Here is a 21,456-nt window from a genome sequence, read left to right on the forward strand (position 1 = left end):
CTCAGACCATTGTTCAAGCACATAACCCCATCACACAAGTTGTTTGCAGCTTTCTCTCTGCATTTCCTGACTTAAAAGAGTCTTTGTATTCTCTCTCAAGCATATGCCCATCCCCCTTTTAGCTATTTTCTCTGCTTTCTTTGTCTTTGAATATATGATTTTAACTTACTAGGATGAACTTGAAAAACCGCAAAGACCCAAAAAAAACCTCTGTGGAATCCGCTCACCAGCTTCCATTGCTGCCACTAACAGGAGCCCATAACCACCACCTCTTCCTTTTTGTTTTAACTTTTTAACTTTTATTTCCTGAAATCTTTTTAGAAATATTTTATTATTCAAGGTAAAGAGTTTTTGAGTCATTTAACAATAAGCTGCAAGCCTGCAACTATGACCAAAAAACAAACAATAAAGTGCAATGATCTTTTAAAATTGTTATTCCATTGGCATCCAAACTCGTTTCCTCAGAGTTCCCTCTTGGGCCTTACTGTGTTAAGTGGAGGTGTTAAATTGAAGCTCACGTGGACACAAGACATATTGCATAGAGATGACAGATGAAAGGAGAATAATAAGCGACATTTATTGCTCGATAAATATCGAATCGGGTTTATTAAATCTGAAGAATTTAAACAAAACCACATATCTAGTCATCTTTTAGCAACAAAAGCTTACATGGATGAAATTTAACCTACACTCTTCAAATTCTAAAACTTATGCAGACTTCTCTTCTCTATCTGCAATATCCTTAAGCATTTCCTTCAACTCACCATTCTACACAGGATAGACCACAGTATTAAACCAATGCAATGGGTTACATTTAAGACAAATATAATATAATAACTTGATTTTATATGTAACCTGATGCATATTGAGAATAATATCTGAACCTCCAATGAACTCCCCTTTGATGAATATCTGTGGGAATGTTGGCCAGTGGCTGCATAGGAAAAGAAGATTAAGAAAACAAGCTCACCAGGCATAGTATGTGAACTCTTAAGTCTGAATCAATAATTTAAAATTTAAGAGGCCAAAAGGATTAGCAAGTTTATCATAACCAACAGTCCTGTGTCTGGAAAACCAATGAAACATAACCAACTAAATAACAGATGAGTGCAAAATTCAAAAACTAACGATAATCATATTTATGGGCACTATGAAACAACATAGATGACCATGGTCTTGTCTACAATGTATTTAACTTACAAGGACATTAGTAAAGAGAATAGGCACCATTAAGCAATATAGACTTCGATCAATCTAAAAATAAGGAAAATTTATAGAGAAAATTGTCTGAACAGAGAAGTAACATAGTCCAGCCTTTTTATTTCTTGGGAATCTGATGCCGCAGACAATCTGAAATAATTTTGACCTCAAAGTTGTTGGTGTTACTCAAATAAAATCCAGGGAAAAGCAGGGCACTTATTAATTTTAATACAATACACGCAGTCTTGGCTGGACCGAAGATGAGGAGACAGGTCCCCTTCACTCTAATGAAAATGATGGGCATCTATAGTGAGATAAAAAAATCATGACAATTCGTTCAACCATGATTCACCAAAAAGGGGGAAAAAGAAACTGTACTTACTAAAAAAGTTTATTAATCTTATAAAAAAAATTATTATTCCAATTTTATTTGAAAAAAAAAAAAAGGTGTGCCAGCAAAGGGAACTTTAAACCTAGTGGGAAAGCTTTGAAAAATACACCCCAAAGAGTTAACTTACCTAAAGACTTTTACAGCACTTTTCAGCTCAGGATTTTCCAAAATATTTCTGGCACTCAAAGGAACATCTGCAAGGGCCAAAATTATCATAAGAATACCGTTGGCAGAAATGTATATTATTTGGTTATTGTTAGACCACCATCGAGCACAATTTAGTAACTAAAATTTTTAAATAGGTTTAACTAATGACATTGTTTGTTCATAGCCTTAAGTTATTCCCAGGAACATATGAACAGTTTCTTTAAAGTTCATTAAATCTCTAGTTTTAGTTGCTTCGGACAATAATGATCATATTGTCCTGTGTACATGTTCATAACTGTCAAACCATTTAGATGTCTATCTTTAGCTAAAATTCAGTGATGACATGGTTTTATTTCAGTTACTTATGTTCCTATGTTAACAGATTTCATTGCTAAATAAAATTAACCAAGGGCTGAATGGCAGTTCGACAACTAACTGAACATTTCAGAACTTACCGTATTGTTTTAACACTCTTACTGCAAGTGAACTGAATCCACATTGAGGAAGATCAGGCACTCCTTTCATATAAAGCATTACAGGGTTGTCCTTCACATCCTGCACCAGAAACACACCACAATAATTAACTTAAAGAAGAATGAACATACTTTCGTCTGGATAACAATGGGAAACAGCGAGCTCATATTACAAAGATTTATTGACATATATCTACCTGTTCAACAAGTTCCTTCAAGGTAAGGCCAGAACTCTCAAGCTTATTTGTGGGTTTAAAATCATCATGTGTGTCGGCATCATTCGGCACAGAGGTCGAGTATCTCATTCCATTCTGATACAACGATCCTGATACCTACTACCAATTTAAAAAAAAAAAAATCATTAAATGGTATCATTTGTGAGTATGAAGTATGAACATTTAAGCAAAAGAAGTGCACATTCAAGAATCAAGACATGACATTGATTATACACGCACACGCACACACATGCTTTCACTTGATTCAATTAACTCTGCAAACATATACAATATGCAATAAGTATCTCTAGAACATAAATAATCCAATCAATTCAGCACTAAAACAAGTCAAAAATCGGATTTCCCCATTTCAGGTGATTCAGAATTTAAGCCAAAACAACCCATATTTTCTCATTAATCTTTTCAGTTTTGACTTTAATATGTACTACCCAAATGTGAAAAACCCAATATTTTCTCTGAGCAACAACAAAGAAAAAAGATGTCGAATCTTACAATTCTACTATAACTGGCAGCTGGGAGGCCTGAAGTTCCATGGAAGAGCAATTTTGAAATTGACCTTGACATGCTGTTAACCATGAACACGCCTATCAGTGGCATAAAGTAAAAAACTTTCTACAATACCATTCATTTCTCTTCAACAAGTTAATAAGCATAGACAAACTAAAAAGATGTTTGTTTGCTCGGAAACCAGAGGGAACGGATGGAAAGTTGGAAGCTGAACCGGTTTACCTGAAAGAGGAGAGGTGGAAGAAGCAACAACAGATTAGGGCTTGGGAGAGAGCTCACAACTCACAACTCTGGCAAGTGAAGGGAGACGGAATTCCAGTGAGACGGTGCGTTTTGCTGGATAGTTGTTCAGTGACCTGACGCTATCAACGACGTCGTTGATCTACAAAGAGAGAAATACTCTTTTTTTTTTTTTTTGCTAATTATAAGTTTATAACTTACTCTCCTAAGATTTGATGATTCATAAATTGCACCATATTTTTTTAATTTTTTTACTTTAGTATTCAAGATTTTAATTTCAATACAATTTGACACTGTCATTTTTTCGACCGTTACGTTAAATGCCGACGTGCCAAGTAGAGGGCCTGCTGTTTAACTACCTATACGACCGACCAACATCTCTTCATGCCCACTAAAGTCCAGCATGACCAGGTACTGCCTGCATGTGGGTATCCCTTTCTCTTCAACTTATTACAAATCTTTACTTATCTTTTATTTTCCTTTTTGATTACTTGCTTAATCCAATTGGTTTGGTGGCTATTTTGGTTGGGCACTAGTAAATATGTTTTGGTTCGGTGACTGTTTTTCTTTTTCTTTCACAATATAGTTTTTTTTTTAATTTAACTAATTACTTGAATTGACAATTTTAATTGTAAAAAACTAATAATGTGATTGGCATGTGAACACTTTTTGACAGAAAATCGAACTACTACTGACAAAAAGGGCATTTTAAACTCAAGATTAAAATTGAGGGAGAACACTAGTTAGTATAATAAAAAATACTCATCTTTAATTGACATATGATTAAAGTTTAAGTACTAAATTAAATTTTTTTCAATAGTTTAACTAAGAAAACCATACACTGTCATTGAAGCTAGGACTAGAGTCCAAACCCAGCACTGGCCACCTATAAGGCTCATTTGGTTCAAGTTTTGGAAGGCTGAGAATGATAAATCAATTTCATTCTCACGTTTGGTAAGTATATGGAAAAGAAATCAATTTCTAGCTCAAAAGAATTTGATGTCCTTATTGGGGGGAAAATGAAACTCTTGCTTCGGCTTGAGTTTTGTTTTTCCATTTTCAGAAAACATTTATTGCTTATTTTTTAACAAAACTAACTTTGCTATTATTTCAAAATATCATCTGCTATTATTTCATATATTTTCATCCCTTAGATAAATAATAGAAGGGTATAATTGAAAAACTGACACTTTCATTTTCAATTCATCTACAAATCAAACATGAGAATGAAAATAAAAATATAATTCCTGGTTTACTTTCAAGGATTAACAAACACAAGAAAGATAATTTAACATTCTCTTTCCTCCGAAAAATGCAAAGAAATTGATTTTCATACAAGTTCCCAAGAAATCAATTCTGTGAAACAAACGATCCATACATTATTGTACTATTCAAAGTCTCAATTATTTAAATCAAAACAATTGTATCCAACACTAGCCACCTATATAGTACTGTACTATTCAAAGTCTCAAACCCTTACACGATCCAAGATGGATTTCCCATCAAGCATGTTGCTTTGTTGACGTTCCAAGTAATCCTTGTACTTCATCCCAATATATACTGCCGGATGGTTTTCACCATCTACCAACTCCGGTGTAGGGGTAACAACTGTGTCCAGAGATGGACCAGTTGGTGTAGCTAGGGATATTCTTGTAACTTTGTTGTTCAGCACTGCTCTATGTACATTGCTCCTGTACTTCCCATTGCTAAAAATCTGATAGAAACAAGGGAAACAAAGGGTTTTGAAATATAGTACGTGTAATATATAAAATTAGGATAACGAAAAAAAGCCTCAATTTTTATAAATGAATCTTTTAATTACAGCACAATAAAATTTGACAATAGTATATATCCTTGCATTGATAGAAAACCACCAAGAAACAAAAATGGATTATATATATATCACTAATTAATCTCACATTGGTTGGGTTATAAGTCTAATAATTAAGTATACATCCATTAATGATTTTCTCCATCTAATAGCTTACGTTCTTAAGAAGATATAGAATCACAACTTCACAAGTGTAGGTAAGGCTGGGTCGGGTTGACCAAAAAACCGAGGCTGAGCCCGAAACCGGCCCAACTGATACCGAAAAAAACCATACCGAAATAAAACTGTACCGGAAGTTCGGTTTGACTACCGAACCGGGAGGTTCGGACTCGGTCCCGGTTTCCATATCCTTAAACCATCGGTAAACCGAACCGAACCGAACCGAATATACTTAACAAATCATTTACATAATTCATTTTTATACATTTCTTATACATTTCTAATAAATAATTTATAATTGTATATAATACATTTCTATAATTTATATAAAACATATATAAATTTATAAACCCCTATAATTTTAATTTATATGTTTTTTAATATATATACATATATATATAAACTAATTAAAAATACCCTAAACCATAATATTAATATATTATACTAAATTAGTGAACGGAGTCAAGGCCCAAAAATGGCCCAAAATGTGGCCCAAAACATGGCCCAACATGTGTTTGGTCTAGGCCCATGACCGAGTCGAGTCGACCGGATTCTTCGGTTGACCGGACATCGGTTTACTAGCTTGCCGGTCTCGGTCTCGGTTGCCATGGAGGCTTACCGGAAGGGTTCGGTTCGGTCTTCGATTTAGGAGTTTCGATTCGGTTACCGATCCGAACTCACCCCTAAGTGTAGGTCACTTTTAATAGGAATCGCACATAAATAAGGGTCATCAGTCCCAAAAAAAAAAAAAGAGCTAGAAACCATTTGTCCACCATCCATGTGTACAATTAACTACCCAAAATAGGAGTTTCACCTGAGAGTTTTGAGTACGAGTTTCGCATTGGCCAGGTTAATGCTAATTGGTTAGCAATTTAGTAATAATTAAATCTCGAATTGGTGAAAGATAATCGTAGAAATTAATTAAAAATTTGTGATATAAACGCACCTCAAGGTGATCACCGGTGTTAACAAGGAAGGAGTAGGGCATGGCATTGACATTTACCCACTTGCCATTGTGTTGCACTTGAAGACCATTAATCCCATTTTGTATAAGGAGGGTCAAGAGGCCATGATCAGAATGAGGGGGCATTCCCAGTGCAAGTTCTGGCTGAGGACAAGGAGGATAAAGGTTTGCAATGAAGATCTGTAAACCTGATTCCACATTCAATGCCTTGTCTAAGTTGGTCGGTTCCAGTCCCAAGCTCTCTGATACTCCCTTTAGAAGTTCTCTTGCCACTTCTCTGGTTCTTTTGCAATACTCTGATGCAAGCTCACTGCAGCAAGAAAAAGTAATCGTGTTTCAACAAATCATATTTAAGCAAAGGCCAAAGCGGATTTGCATAATACATTATAGAAGAGTTATCCCTTGTGTCAAGAATTACTATAAGAAGAAGAGTAACACGTTACACTCTAATATTGATAATCCCTTGTGCCAGTATTTTTATCATGACAACTTGAATAAAAATTTAAAGAGACAAAGACATTGACGTATGCACCCGTATTTTTATCATAACAGTTTGAATAGAAACTTAAAAAAAAAATGGTCCATATCATTCAACTATAATAAAAAATTATAAAAAGAAAAAAAAGCAAGTAATGCATTTTTTTAAAAAAAAACTATAAAGAGAGAAAAAGACTTTGACGTATGCGCTCGTATTTTTCTCATAACAGCTTGAACAGAAACTTAAAAATAAATGGTTCATATCATTCAACTATAATCCGCTTACAAAAGCAAGTAAGCATCTGTTTTTTTTTTTTTTAAATAGGGTTTATTTCATATTTAGTAACTAAATTTTGATCCTTATCTTAATGTGGTACCTAAACTTTTATTTGTCCCAATTGAGTACTTAAACTTTTATTTTGTGTCTAATAGGTACTAAAATGAATTTCTGTTAAAATTGTCAACAAAAGTTAGGGGCAATATAGTCAAAGTATATTTTAATTATTTTCTTTATATGTTTAAAATTATTTTAAAAAAACACAACAAAAAAAAATAAAAAATTATAATTAAAATATAAATTTTTTGAAGTGACTATATTGCCCCTAACTTTTGTTGACAATTTTAACAAAAATTCATTTTGGTATCTATTAGACACAAAATAAAAGTTTAGGTACTCAATTGGGATAAATAAAAATTTAGGTACCACATTAAGACAATGGTCACAGTTTAGGTACTAAATATGAAAAAAAAAAAAAAACCTTTAAAATATAAAGAGACAAAAACGCTGATGTATGTGCTCGTATTTTTCTCATAACAACTTGAATAGAAACTTACAAATTAAATAAATGGTCCATATAATTAAACTATAATGAACAATTATGAAAAGAAAAAAAAGTAAATTCACATTTATTACTCTCAATTATCTAAGATAGCAGTTGATGAGTAGCTCGGTTGAAAAGACTCTACATTTAATTATGTAGTTGATAATATATAAATCTATACATGCATAGTCGTCAAAAGCCATGGAGGTGTCAAAACAAAATTGAAGCTTTAATTTCAAGATAAACAAATGGAAGGCAACTACAGATCAAGAAATCGATGCAATTGATGAAAAGAATAAAACTTAATTGGGAGCTTACGTACATGAAGCCAGCGGGTTTATTAGGGAAGTGAAATTGAGGGTGTACAAAAACCTTGAGGAAATCTCTCCAATACAACACTTTCTCCACAGAAGCATTGAAGCTGGTCCCACACCTGATTGGGTCCAACACATGCTTCCCTTCAAACTCCTGCTTCTCCTCCTCCGTCAGATCAAAAAATCTTTCACAACCATCCAGGATCGCCTTCATCAGACTCTCTGGCACACCATGGTTGACCACCTATATATATGTGAAGCCTCAGTAACTTTGTAACAGAAAAAAAAGAACAATTTTAATTATTTCATTAATTAATTTTGTAGATACCAAGAAGAAGCCCCAGTCCTGGCAGGCTTTGCCAAGGTCACTGATGGCTTTGGAGCGCTGTTGGGGAGTGGCAGATGTGAGGAGAGAGAAATCAACGGTGGGGATTAATGTTGCTGCTTCTGAATCTTCCAGAACTGGCTGGTGATCGTCCTGATGACTGTCTGTGTATGTGTAAGAGGAAGGAATGAAGGTGACGTCTGGTGATTCTGAAAGCTTTTTGACGGTGGTTGGTGGTTGAATATTATGGGAAGCTAGTGTTGTAGCCATGGAGATGGAGAGAGATCTAGAGACCAAATTAAGGTCAGTGAAATGGGGATAAGGATGTGAATTATTTGTGTCTGCTTTGCAATCTGATCAGACCAAAGGCTGTTTCAAAAGCAGACAAACTCACACGTTTACAAATTGAATTATTGGATTGAAGGTTGCTAGCTTCAGGAGCTGAAGAAGTTATTCTATATAACTGATACATTGATACATGATATAATCAATTTATGTGTTATAATAAAAGTGAATGTTATCAATACTATACTTTATTAGTATAAATATATCGTCCAATAATACTTTTATGACGATATATCAATTATATTCTATAATTTTTCAAAAAACAAACACAAATAACTAATAGTTTATAAATTGTTGAAGGTTACTTCAGGAGTCTTTATTGACTAAACTTGAAATACTTTATTGAATTGTTACAAATAATTAATATTATTATTTATTGGGCATATTCATTAAGAAATAATGATAGATTCTTTGGCCATGTACAGTGCATGTTGCCGCACCAGATCATTTCCAACCTAATCTTATCTCTTTCTTTTTTTTTTTTTAAAGATTTTTTTTTTCCAATTTGGTACTTGAATTTTAGGCTATGTTCTAATTTGGTACCTGATCAACTTATTTGTTTCAATTGCATACTTAAATCTTTTATTTTGTATCTATAGTGATATATCCCGTCTAAATTAATAACGGAAGTTGTTAAACCTAGGGGTATTTCAGTAAATGCAGTTAAGATTGCTTACCAAAATAGATATTTTCAGGGGTAATTTTGTCTTTTCAGGAGCCTTCAACCAAAGGCTATGTGAGACACATTTTCCTCAGTAGAGCACTCACTTCCTCTAGATGGGTATGATTAATTGGGAAGGAAAGAGTTTACTTGTGACTATATCCCTCACACCTGGCAACTTAATTGACCAATCATACTCCTGTCTTCTTACGGCCGGGGCGCAACGCAGTTGCATACCCACATAATTTGAGGGCTGATACAGAAAACACCACTAAATTCTTTCATAAATTAAAGCACACATCATGCTTTCCAGTGCTTAATTATGTGAAAATTAATTAAGATTATTATAAACAAATTGGTGGAATATTTTCTGCATAAACAATGAATGGTCTATATAGTTATATAATACGTTCCCTAAAATAAACCTAACTACACAAACAACCATTAGAACTTGGGGAAGCACCCTTTGTTGCTTCTTCAATCTTCCTAGTCTTCACCTCATTGAGAACATTTCTAGTCCATTCAGAAAATTGGCTCTCATTGTATCCAATTCTGCCATGCTTGTAGATGGACATGCAGCGACGATCATCTTCACCAAATGGGCAAGGGTCTCCATTCGGGTCGCGCCACGCCCCTTGGTGTCTCATTCCCGACCAGCTGGCGATCCATTGGTACACATATTGGCCTACACCAGCGAGCTTTAGCCATCCTTTTGGGAAGAACTCCATAACACTACTGTTTCTGTCCATCAAGAACATGTTGGTCAATTGTGCACCATGTGGGGATACCAAAATGTCTGTGGAACTCATCACCTTCACCTGGATATTCAACAATATATCAATTATTAAAATTTCAGTTTATATATGCTAATTCTAATTAAAATAACAACATGAACATGATTTTGATCTATAAGGCATCGTTTTATGGGAAATTAGTTATGGTTGAGACTTGAGGGAAAAGAATTATTCTCTATCAATTCTTTTGAGGTTAATTCTATTTACACCAATCGATCTCTATACTCATGACACCCTCAAATATTTTAATACTCATATTGTACACTAATTTAATCTACCTCACCACACTGCTAGCTAGTACCTTGAAAGATATAAACTATATAATATTGCCACATTTTGAACGATCAATAATGCTAGTGTAAATAAATTTTAGGGAAAATTTTAGCTAAAGGATTACAACTATACTCCATATCTCTATTTAGGACATGAATTTCACTTTGTGTCAACTAAGGACTGAACTTTTCATTTTATGTCAATTAAGGACCCTGTTTTTTTTTTTTTTTTTTTTTTAGTTTTTATCTCAATTTTGGCCCGATGTTGGACCCATTAACCTTCACCAAATCTAGAAAAATTATATTGGGTTTAAAGATAAGCATATTCTATTTACAAGCATATGAAGATCACTCAAATCGGACCTCTACAACTCCAGATAATCGGCCCCAAACTAGGGTACCCGAAACAGTCCAATTTTCCAGATATTTTCCTAGAGGTCCGATTGGACAGTTTTGGGTACCTACTTCGGAGCCGATTATCTAGAGTTGTAGATGTCGGATTTGAGTGATCTTTATATGATTGTAAAGAGGAGATGCATAGTTTTAAACTCAGTTTAAGTTTGCTGAATTTGGTGAAGGTTTTATGGGTCTAATGTCGGGTCAAAGTTTAGATAAAAACTAAAAAAAAAAAAACAGGGTCTTTAATTGACACAAAATGAAAATTTTAGTTCTCACTTGACACAAAATGAAATTCATGTTCTGAATAGAGACATGTGATATAGTTGGAGTCTCTTGACTAAAATTTTCCCTAAATTTTATGTAATATATATATATATATATCTTACGGATATATCCTACTCCTCTACATTTAAATTGGGTGATTTTCTCTGCATTTTAAAAAATTCCAACAACTTTTATAATCTAACGGTTGCCATTAGTCCACATCAACACAAGTTCTTTTTTTTTTTTTTTCTTGTCAACACAAGTTTTTTATTTTCTTAAACTTATCCTTTTTTATCAGCATCTATTTCGTCTCGTTCTCCCACTTTTTCCTTTGTTGGTTTAGTTTTTTCTTTGTTAGCCGTTTTCCCTCCCTTCTCTCTTACCCTTAACAATGATAATCTTTAAACTTAAACCATAAAATGTTTCTTAAAAGAAACCCAATTATGAGGTCAAGCCAACAAGTCCCAATTCCCATCGAAAAATACATTGCAAAAAGCAGAATTTATCATAAAATTGTAAGAATAGAAGGATATTGAAATTGAAGTTAGGAAGAAATTTTACCATTCCAAGTATTTTAGAACACCACAAACTAAAACACCCAGATCATGAATTTCATCAAAACCAAAATAAATTAATCGGTTTTCTGTCATACCCAATATTATGTTATTCTCCAATACATTTGAGAACATGAGAAAGAATGAGAAAGGACAGAGGGAGTTTGTAAGAGGAGAGAAAGCCAGAAGAAGATGACAGCGAACAAAGCAACTGACGGGATGGAGAAAATATGAGAAAATCATAAACTTGTGTTGGCGTACGTGGCCCAGTGGAAACCACAGATTATAAGAGTGCTCATAATTTATCAAAATGCAGATAAATCCACCTTTTTAAAATGCAGATCGAGAAGTCGGATCCTTATCTTACTTATTAGATCGACTTTTTTTTTTGGCCACTTATTAGATCGACTTAAACCAACATAACTATAGTAAACAAATTTGGCAAGTATATAATCTTAAACCAATATGTTTTTCTTTACCTCGATCTTAAAGAGGGATCTTAATTACACTTACGGCTCTATATATAATCAGTAGTGCTACATATACCACATTTTTATACCATAATTTCATACCACCTTATGTGGCAACTTACATGGCATTCATACATTGGATACTAAAAAATAAAAAGAAAAACCCAAAAAAGAAAAGAAAAACTTTGTCCAATAAAGTAATGACACGTCAGATGGTATAAAAATGTGGTATAAGAATGTGGTAAGTATAGCATTATTCATATATAATAGGCCAAATAATACTTTTAATTCTTATAGTTTCGGTCATTTTTCATTTTGTATAAAATTAAAATTATAAAAAAAAAGTGAAAAATAATTAAAACTAAATGAACCAAAAATACAATATAATATTTCTAACAATCACTCTGTCATCCCACTGATCTCCTCTAATGCTTTCCAGATATATCCTTACTCTGACATCCAATTAAAAATAATATAAATATTCTTCCCCCCACGCATGCACTCATTTTGAAGTGCTGATAATATGTTATATACTTATATATCAAAAGGTTTCCTACCATTATTTATAGTACGGAGTGCGTCGCTATTCACTTCGGTATCTAATTCTTGTTGAACAAAGTTCATGATTTGTTCTTCTGTATAAACAAAATTAGACGTTTGGGATTATGATCATCCAATAAAAAGTAGTTTAATTGTTTCAAACCAACCATTTCAAGACATATTGATTCTAAGTTTTTAACTATTGGAAAAGCTTATCCCTTTTGACAAGATTCAAAAGAGATTGCATTGTTCGGGATTGCATTTTTGACCCATTCATCTCAACTGTTAATTTTTATATGAATATTTAAAAATCATTTTTGTTAAAAATTAGCAAAATTGAAACTCGTTTGACCATTAATATTATTTGATTATTTTAAAGTTTATCGGAAACATTGTCTTCATCTATTTATTCAGTCATAGCTAGTTAGATGTTTAAATGATTTTTGATTTAATTTATTTTTTATAAGAATAATCTTTAAGTTGAGACCTAATAAATAAGTGGTCGGAATAATTAAATTTTATTGAGAATTGAGGCCACATGCAATCCCAATTTTATTCTTATTAGAAGGAATCCCTTATAAGAAAGTCTTCCTTTAACTAATTCCAAAATTGATTATATATGTGGATCTCGAACCTGCTAACAAAAAATTATTACACATATTTTGATTTTCTTAATGGATAATTAGATTTTTATCCTTGCATAAGATTTAACTTTTTTGTCAAATTACGTTGTTAAAGTCAGTTCTACTTTAAATTCCTCATGTTTAAATTGAGTCAATTTTATCCTTATAGTTTTCTAATGGTTGCAATATGTCAAGGACACTATAATTCCGTAAATTTTTTTTGACAAAAATAACATATGAAGCACACGAATGAGATATTTTAAAATTTTAGATGATCAAGCTTTATAGTCACTATCTTGAATACCGTAAATCGTGTATGACATTATATTTGGGTTGATCACTTTAACAAAATTAAGGATGTATTCTTGAATTGCAACTGTTAAAAAATTATGAATATATAAGATCATAGTAGAATTTGATCCAAACTAAAAGGAAAAAAAAAAAAAAAAAAAGATAATTTATCTAATTTTTAATAGATCCGAGTGTTAGATTATATTTTGGTTTAATAAAATTAAATATTATGAAAAATGAAAAATGAAAAATGAAAAATGAAAAATGAAAAATGAAAATTGATTTTTATTTTTTTTTTTTGACCTTTTGGGTTTTGTATTTTGAAACAACAAATTCCAAAGTAAAAAGCCAAAAAAAAAAAAAAAAGAATATTGGAATTAATGCGCACCTGGTCACAAAAGGTGAGATTATTGGAGTAAGCCACAGTCATCCGGCAACCCTCCACCTTGGCACACTCCCTCTCGAAGATCCTAACCACTGCACTCTCGTTCTTGAACGATCTCGCCCCCGTCCTCATAAACAACGTCATCCCAATTCCAACCGTCCGATCACCACCCTCTGACGTCATCATCATCATCTTCTCTCCCAAGCTCACATTACAATACACTCTCGCCTTGCACCTCATCAGATCATAAACCTCCAGCCTCCTCTCCCTCGACATCCCGCCCTCGTTGTGCCTCATCACCACCGCCTTCTCGAAACACACCGCCCTCCCTTCCTCAACCCCGTCGAACACCTCAATTCTCGGGGGCCCGCCGAACGTGGCCTCCATCAGAGTCCTCAACCACACTCCCATCCCCGCCCTCATTTCTCCCCAGTGGTACAAAATCCACCGGTCAGGAATGGCACAAGAATTCTTCTTGTGCCACGCAATAAACGGCACGGCCGCAGACAGGCCATGCCAGATGTTGTCGTAGTCGTAGTGGTTGTACGACACGAAGGTGAGGCCCGGGAGGAGGGTGGCGTTGGCCGGGAGAGCCTCGGGCCACGCGAGGCCGTACGAGTTCCAGGAGCCATCGTGGTCGTCGCGGCCTTTGAGGCAGAGGAGCCTGCCGTGGGAGTTTTGGGAAGGGAATTGCTGATACTGCACTTCTCCTGGCTCGTCTTGGGTGTCGTACAAGGAGCTCATGAACCACGTGTGGCCTACGAGGGCGGCGGGCGAGTAACGTAGGTCTTTTAGCGGGAGAAATGTGACCGCGTGGCGGAGTTTGTCGGTGATTGCTTTGAGCTCGGCGGTGTAGTTGGTGGTGGTGGTGGTGGTGTTGATGACTCGTTGCCGCCACTGCTGGAGGAGAGAGTGGGACCATGAAGGGGAGAAGGAGAAGGAGGGGTCGACTGGGGTTTGGAGGGACTGAACATGGAATATGATGAAGAGGGTGACGCAGGCTGCGAGGAGGTAGATGGAGAATTTTGGAGAGTAGAAAGAGAAGCAGCGTGAGACTGAGAGGCTACTACTACTGTTTTTGAGGTGGTGAGGTTTGTTGGGTGTTCTTTTTACTAATTCTGGTGCTGCTTTGATGATCATGGCGACAAGAACAGGGATAATGTACGTGATCTCTCTCTCTCTCTCTCTCTCTCTGTGCTGTTTCTGTTTGTGGAGAAGAGAATGTGGTGTGAGAGAGAATTGAAAACTGTTAGCTTTTTCATCCTTTTCAGGGATACAATAGAATATAGAGAATTATAACAAGGGACGTCACGAGGATGCTATGCCAATAAACAGAACAGCTCATTTCACACTTTTCTTAACGTCTATTTTGATAAGAGAGTATATTCTGAGTCACCTGCCATGTCAGCATTTCTGACTTGAGTCATCTGTGCTATGTCAGCATTGTTGACTTCATTAGTTAGTTTTGGCTGTTAGTGTTAGTTGTGTGGTTCTTAGAGAACCAGCTGGCTGTATTACTAGTTTGTTAGCATTGGATTCGTATATAGGCTATAGTGATCTAAGCCTCTCTTAGTAATAATAATCAACAATTATCATTCTGCTCAATATAGAATTGTTCTTCATTTTTCTCTCTAGCTTTCTCTTCGTTTTCTGTTTGGCTTCTGCATAATCACTGAACCTTGAGCCATAATCATGGTTGGTTATCATATTTTTGCACTTAATTAATTATACATTTGGGCAAATTACGTAACTAAAAATGTATACATTTTTTAGTTTGACTCAGTTTTCACTTAAGTTTATGTAACTTAAAATGTTGCAATCGTATTCCTATAACTTGATTTAGTTGGCAATATTTGAGGATAAAAACTATATGAGTATGAGTTGAGTTGTCCACGTGTGAGTATGAGTTGAGTATGTGAAGTGTCCACGTGAGTATAAGTTGTCCACGTGTTTGGTTTGAATGACGCCACACGTACGGAGGCATGTGAGAATGTGAAGTATTGTTCCACATTAAAAAAGTATAATTTTACTTAGTGACTTATAAAAATTTTGAGCTACTCCTCCTATTGTCAATTGATTTTGAGATGAACGGCGCCTATATTTCTTCACGGATAAGGTTTAGTAAGTCAATTGACGAATTGGACTTGTCACACTTTTTTTTAAAGAGAGCAATTTTAGGATTTGGTGTAACTTTTGAAATTCTTAAAATGCCCCTTTTCTTAAATCTCGAAGGCAAACTTATTGATTCAAAGAATGTTTTCAGACCAAAAAAAGAATCAAATAGTGTTTGTGTATACAAGGGGCCGGGAAGATTAGAACAAACGATCAAAAGAGAAAGCAATAGGCCAGAAGCAATAGGCCAGAAGCATTGAACTGATAGTATAAAGTCCACGTCTTTTGCGAGCCACAATATTGTCAACAAGAAAGCCTGGAGTATGGTCCCATCATTGATTAGAAGCATGGAGCACAACAAAATTGGCCAACTTATTGTGTCAAGGACTAGGAGACGACCTTCTCTGAAAATATGAGAGACTTTGAATGTCATTTGGCTAAGCAAAAAATAAGTCATTTCCACTTAGTTTGAATATGTCATCCGCTTTGAGTGACAGTTTTGCATTGATTCATATCTCAGTCTGCTTTAAGGCTCAATTACAGCAAGTATAATGTACGGGAACTCTATCTTGCCACATCCTCCCTGATATTATTCTTACATAAATATTGGTAAAATAAGATATGTCCAAACAAAACAAATTTATATAATGAAGATAAAATGATAAAACACAAAAAATAAAATTCTCTCTTTCAGAAATGCAAGATGCCTTCTCTTTGTGCACTTCTTCTCTTGTTCATTCCACAATGCAGCCTCTTGATCGGAACCGTTCATTTTTTAGATAACTATTTAAAGATTATGTATATAAAAAATTAACCAAATCAGAAATCGTTTAATTCATTTAAATAGACAGTAAACTAACTGTCACCGAAATCGTCTATTTATTTGATAACAGTTAAATAACTAAACGATTTTTGATTTAATTAATTAGTTGTTTGTAGAGATAATCTTTAAAAGGTTATCTAGAAAATAAACGATTTCAATCATGACATTACATTGTAGAATGAGCAAGAGAAGAGAGAAGATATAAAGAGAAAGTACAAAAGAGAAGACAACTAGCATTCTTCTTCTTTTTTAAAAAAAAAAACTGTTATAGTATACACAATATATAGTGGGGTGAAAACTATCATCTTTTTTTCATTTTTCTAATAATTATTTTAACTTTTTATTTGTTTTATTTTACCATTTTAATATTCTTTGGAAAAGCCTCTTGAATTTTGATACGTGCGTCATATCAAGAGGTTAGTCTAGTATTTCTTAGTGACTAATCTATTCAATAATGAAAATGTAAAACCATATGAAGAAAAATGATCCACCAATGCTTAGTTTTCAAATAATACTACCTAATTTATTAAGAAACAGAATTCCCATGCACGTACATATATATATATATATATATATATATATGGAAACAATTATTAATGAAAAATATAGAAACGGGTTAGTCGATCAAGCTGTCAACTCGAGAAATATATATATTCAAGTTGGGTCAATTAATAATGCATGTTAAAATAATTGCCACAGAAAATATATGTTTACAGCTGGTGTTTAAACTCTAAAGTTGTTCAAAAGCTTCCCCATTTTGTTGCGGAAAGCTAGCCAAGGTACGGCCAAAAAATGCAGCTGAATTTATGGGGCTTTTGCTTTAATCACGAGGTCCAACCATGGCACCTGCTGATCAAAGCTTGCTTGCTAGCAACGTAAAGTCACCTTGGAATTTTGATCAACTGATTGATGATAACAACACTCTGGATACCAGAGTTTTCTTCTTTTTTTTTCTCCCCCAAGGTTTTTTTTTGGTAAAATTTCTCCCCCTAGTTTTAGACACCAAACTGTGGCAATATGTCATATATGCATGTTAGTGACTTAGTGTCTCAGTTGCTTGATATTGAAATTAAATGGGTTAAAAAGTGAAACAAGTTATGAACAATATTCATAACTTGACTTAGCTTAAGCACTTCACTCGCTCAACACCCAATTCAAAACATCCACCTTGTTCTTCTGGAAAGAAAAGAGATAGGTGGTTGATAACATCTACAGTTCAAACACATATCATAAACATATTTAATAGTTGAGAATATATATTCTAAAAGTGAAAATCTGAACCCGTCAAAATTTAAAGATTAAAAACCGTAATTATTTGTTCGAATTGTAAAATTTTCTTAACTTGAGTGGTAGAGCATTTTTACTTCCATAGTCCATACTCCTGATCCCCTTAGGGCTGCTCTAAAAAAAAAATAACAAAACAAAATGTATGGTATAATAGATACAGAAAGATTAAGTGATATTGTATTTGTATGTTCTATGTATCATCACCTAGGCAGTAACAACAAATTAATAAACCTGTTTTGACATCAAAGTTATGTATGAACTAATCAAGTACTGGCTTATTTAAAGTTAAAAGCGCCTTCCCAACAAGCTAGGTAACAACAATCTCAAGTAGTCAAGCCTCGAAGTCTTGAAATTTGTACCTAATAAATTATATATTCGTTAAGCTAGCTCAAGTAGTCAAGCCTTCCAGGCTTGAATTTTCTCTTCATTAATTCCACATTGGAAAACTCTCCAAAAGTCAAACTTGCTTGTTTTTTTCTTGGCCTGAAATTAAGTTCCTTACTTGTTAAAACCCATCATATGATCATATCCAAGCAATTAAAGCGTTTAAGATTTGTTTAATTTGAAGTATTTAATAGTACCCTAAACACATTGCTTATTAGGTGAAGGAGCACATGCATGCATCACATTATCAGAAGATGAAAAACAAAATTCAAGTTGAAACTTCAAGTTACTTGTGAATGATCTGTTTGATGTCCACATGCACAAACTACAAATTTCGATGTTATTTTAAACTTCGGGATCATATCACACCCAACTCTTTTTCTAGTCTAAGGAAAAGGTCTTGATGTACCCAAAATCAGCACTCAAATCCCAATGTCTTCTCCCAATTTAAATTGGAGGAGAAATCTGAAAGCGAAAGATTCAGGTGGAACCTCATAGACTGATCATTTTGGCACCCTTTTGTTGTATCAAATTATTTTCATTAGTTACTGAACTGGGACGGGGCCCAATATTTATTTTTTCTTTCTTTTAATTGAATTTTGAATTTTTTTTTTTTTTACTGTTTCAATCCACGGCACACTGGCAGGCTAACAGAGGATGAAGTGGACAACCAAACGGTAAAAACCAAAAACACATACATCTATTCCATGGGTTATGTCAAAAAACCAAAAAAGAACTAAGCTTCAAACGATGTCATATAATTAGTGTGGGCTGCTAAAGAAAACAAAGACTAATCTATGACCACACGATCTTCATCAAAGGTTCCTGTTAAAAGCTTAGGTAAACTCAGCACTAAAATAGTTGAACCTCGGATGGCTACTGAAATATCACCATATGAACATAAGAAATTGCATTACTTCCAATTTATGGTCAAACTAAAGCTCTGTTTCGCACAACTGTATCGGAATAGTTTAATTGGTACAGTGTATATTAAAAAGATAATTAAATTGAATCACGAAATGTCCCTTAGGGGGACAAGGACAAGGACATCCGGCAAAATTGAATTAAAAAATGACATAATTTTCACCACAAATACAATATCAACCCAGAATATATAAACCAAAGATCCGAACCAAAAAAAAGAAAGAAAAAACAATCCGGAGAAGTCATTGCCAACACCCAATTGGTCAGTGGTTGTATAAGCTCCTTTTAAAAAGATGCACAAGTGATGTGCACTTCGGGTTCGCGTGTTGTGTTTGTCTCGTGTTGAGACACACGTATTATAATTTGGTCAACATGAACACGATAAAATTATTAATCATGTCAAATTTTCAACACAACAAGATTATTAATCGTGGGAAATTTTTGCAATATAAAGTCCAAGGAATAAAATTTCGGATTTCGAGGAAATTTTGATGAAAATTTCGACAGAAATTTCGAAGATTTTTAAATTTCGATAGAAATTAGATGGAAACGACGGAAATTGTTATCAAAATACGGAAATTTTGAATAAAACTTTACCATATGTTTATTTAACATATTATCTACTATATTGATAAAAAACATTGAAGAAACTAAATTATATAATAAGTTTCATGTGATATAAGATGAATATAATGCGCATTGAAGACAAATACTCTATAATCTATACACTAAATTCTAATATTAAACCCTATATACCATAATACTCTTTATACTCAATAATCTATATACTAAACCTTATATATTTTATAATCTATACTCTATATTATTTCGTATATGGTATAGGATATTAGAGTTGTTTAGGCCTTTTTAGGATATTTTTAATTATTATTTTTATATAAAAATATGTTGAGTTTAAAAATAACTAAACGAAACCCCAAACATTTTTTTTTCTTTCCAATTGCCCAAAGGCCCCAAACTTCAATCAATCCTAAATTTTCTTTTTCTTTTTCTCTTTTTTCTTTCCTTTTCTTTTCTTTTCATTTTTTTCTTCCCATTTCCCCGTAAGTCTCCGGCCCACAGCCCACAGCCCACAGCCCACTTCTCTTTTTTCTTTTTTTTCTTCTTTCTTTCTTTCTTTCCTTCCTTCCTTTTCCCATTTCCCCGTAAGTCTCCAGCCCACTTCTCTTTTTTCTTTTTTTTTTTCTTCTTTCTTTCTTTCCTTTTCCCTTTTCCTTTCTTTTCCCCGTAAGTCTCCACTTCTGGCCATCTTCCCAGTTCCCTCTCAATCTCCATTATTTCAGTCACCTTCTCTTTCTCTCTCCCTCAGGTTACTTATTAATAATATGAACACAACACAATTATTAACATGTAACTAAAATAACAAGCATAACCCATTTATGAATAAGTTCAAAATGAGTTATATTTAAGTTTTCAAGATTTACCCGTTCATTTAGAGATCCCTCAAATAAGCTTAATGGAGACATATTACAAATAAAACAACATTGAAGGAAAAAAATGTCCGAAAGTAGATCAAACACCTAAAACAAAATGTTAAATAGCAAAAAAGAGAATCATTATTTTGGATCTCACTCTCAGTATCATAAACAAGTTTTCAAAAATTCCGACATCATAAGTAAAATCTTCTACTTCCTGAGCCATTGCAGATTGTCTTTGTCATACTGCTGTATGGACAGGAACAAATTGAAAAGAAAATAAAAACAAATAGAATGGCATACACGATCACACATAGGGAAAAATCAGTCTACACTGTCAAAAGTACGAAATAGCAATGGCAGCAACTGTGGTTTTCTTTTCCAAACTCAGAAACTATATGAAACTTTCGATTACCAGGCTCCCAGGCTTCACCAAAGCTTCTATATTATTTATACACTTACCTTTACCACTCAACAATGGTATTATGAAGTTTATGAAACATGGACTCTAGACCGACTTCAAGTGCTACGTAACTTACTGATGTAGGGTGACTATGAAAAAACAAATTATTATTAGTAGTTATATGAAAAAACAAATTTCAATGGTTGTTTCAGCCTGCCTGTGTTTTATAGCCATTGGGAAATTTTGTGGACCAGGTAATTGCCATATTCTACAGCACCAGAGTTACATTCTGTACAATCCCAGACTGAGAAAACTAAAATTATTAAATGTATCAGGAAGTTGGAGTGCAGGACCCTTGAGAGGGAATATAAGCAATGAAAGATAAACACAAACTTGAATTTCATGAG

At 33.9% G+C, this 21,456-nt stretch overlaps 3 protein-coding genes across 3 annotated transcripts; all 3 read right to left on the bottom strand.

Annotated features, from left to right (window-relative positions):
* Positions 1-552: 552 nt before the first annotated feature.
* LOC147277254 (monothiol glutaredoxin-S15, mitochondrial-like) lies at positions 553-3,348 on the bottom strand. The gene is made up of 7 exons (XM_086254657.1): positions 3,177-3,348; positions 2,940-3,012; positions 2,409-2,543; positions 2,194-2,293; positions 1,719-1,785; positions 856-934; positions 553-768 (listed from the first exon to the last, which is right to left on the bottom strand). The coding sequence occupies exons 2-7, from the start codon at positions 3,009-3,011 to the stop codon at positions 709-711; spliced, it is 513 nt and encodes a 170-aa protein (XP_086110783.1). The 5' UTR covers position 3,012; positions 3,177-3,348; the 3' UTR covers positions 553-708.
* Positions 3,349-4,418: 1,070 nt separating this feature from the next.
* On the bottom strand, positions 4,419-8,458 carry LOC147277255 (2-oxoglutarate-dependent dioxygenase 19-like). The gene is made up of 4 exons (XM_086253794.1): positions 8,089-8,458; positions 7,769-8,004; positions 6,131-6,458; positions 4,419-4,908 (listed from the first exon to the last, which is right to left on the bottom strand). Exons 1-4 carry the CDS (start codon positions 8,353-8,355, stop codon positions 4,663-4,665), a joined length of 1,077 nt encoding a protein of 358 aa, XP_086109920.1. The 5' UTR covers positions 8,356-8,458; the 3' UTR covers positions 4,419-4,662.
* A 1,058-nt stretch (positions 8,459-9,516) lies between these two features.
* LOC147277256 (uncharacterized) lies at positions 9,517-14,823 on the bottom strand. The gene is made up of 2 exons (XM_086255613.1): positions 13,687-14,823; positions 9,517-9,909 (listed from the first exon to the last, which is right to left on the bottom strand). The coding sequence occupies exons 1-2, from the start codon at positions 14,821-14,823 to the stop codon at positions 9,517-9,519; spliced, it is 1,530 nt and encodes a 509-aa protein (XP_086111739.1).
* Positions 14,824-21,456: the final 6,633 nt, after the last annotated feature.

Source organism: Dryas octopetala, chromosome 8 (genome assembly GCF_963921425.1).
Source record: "Dryas octopetala chromosome 8, drDryOcto1.1, whole genome shotgun sequence".
NCBI lineage: Eukaryota > Viridiplantae > Streptophyta > Magnoliopsida > Rosales > Rosaceae > Dryas > Dryas octopetala.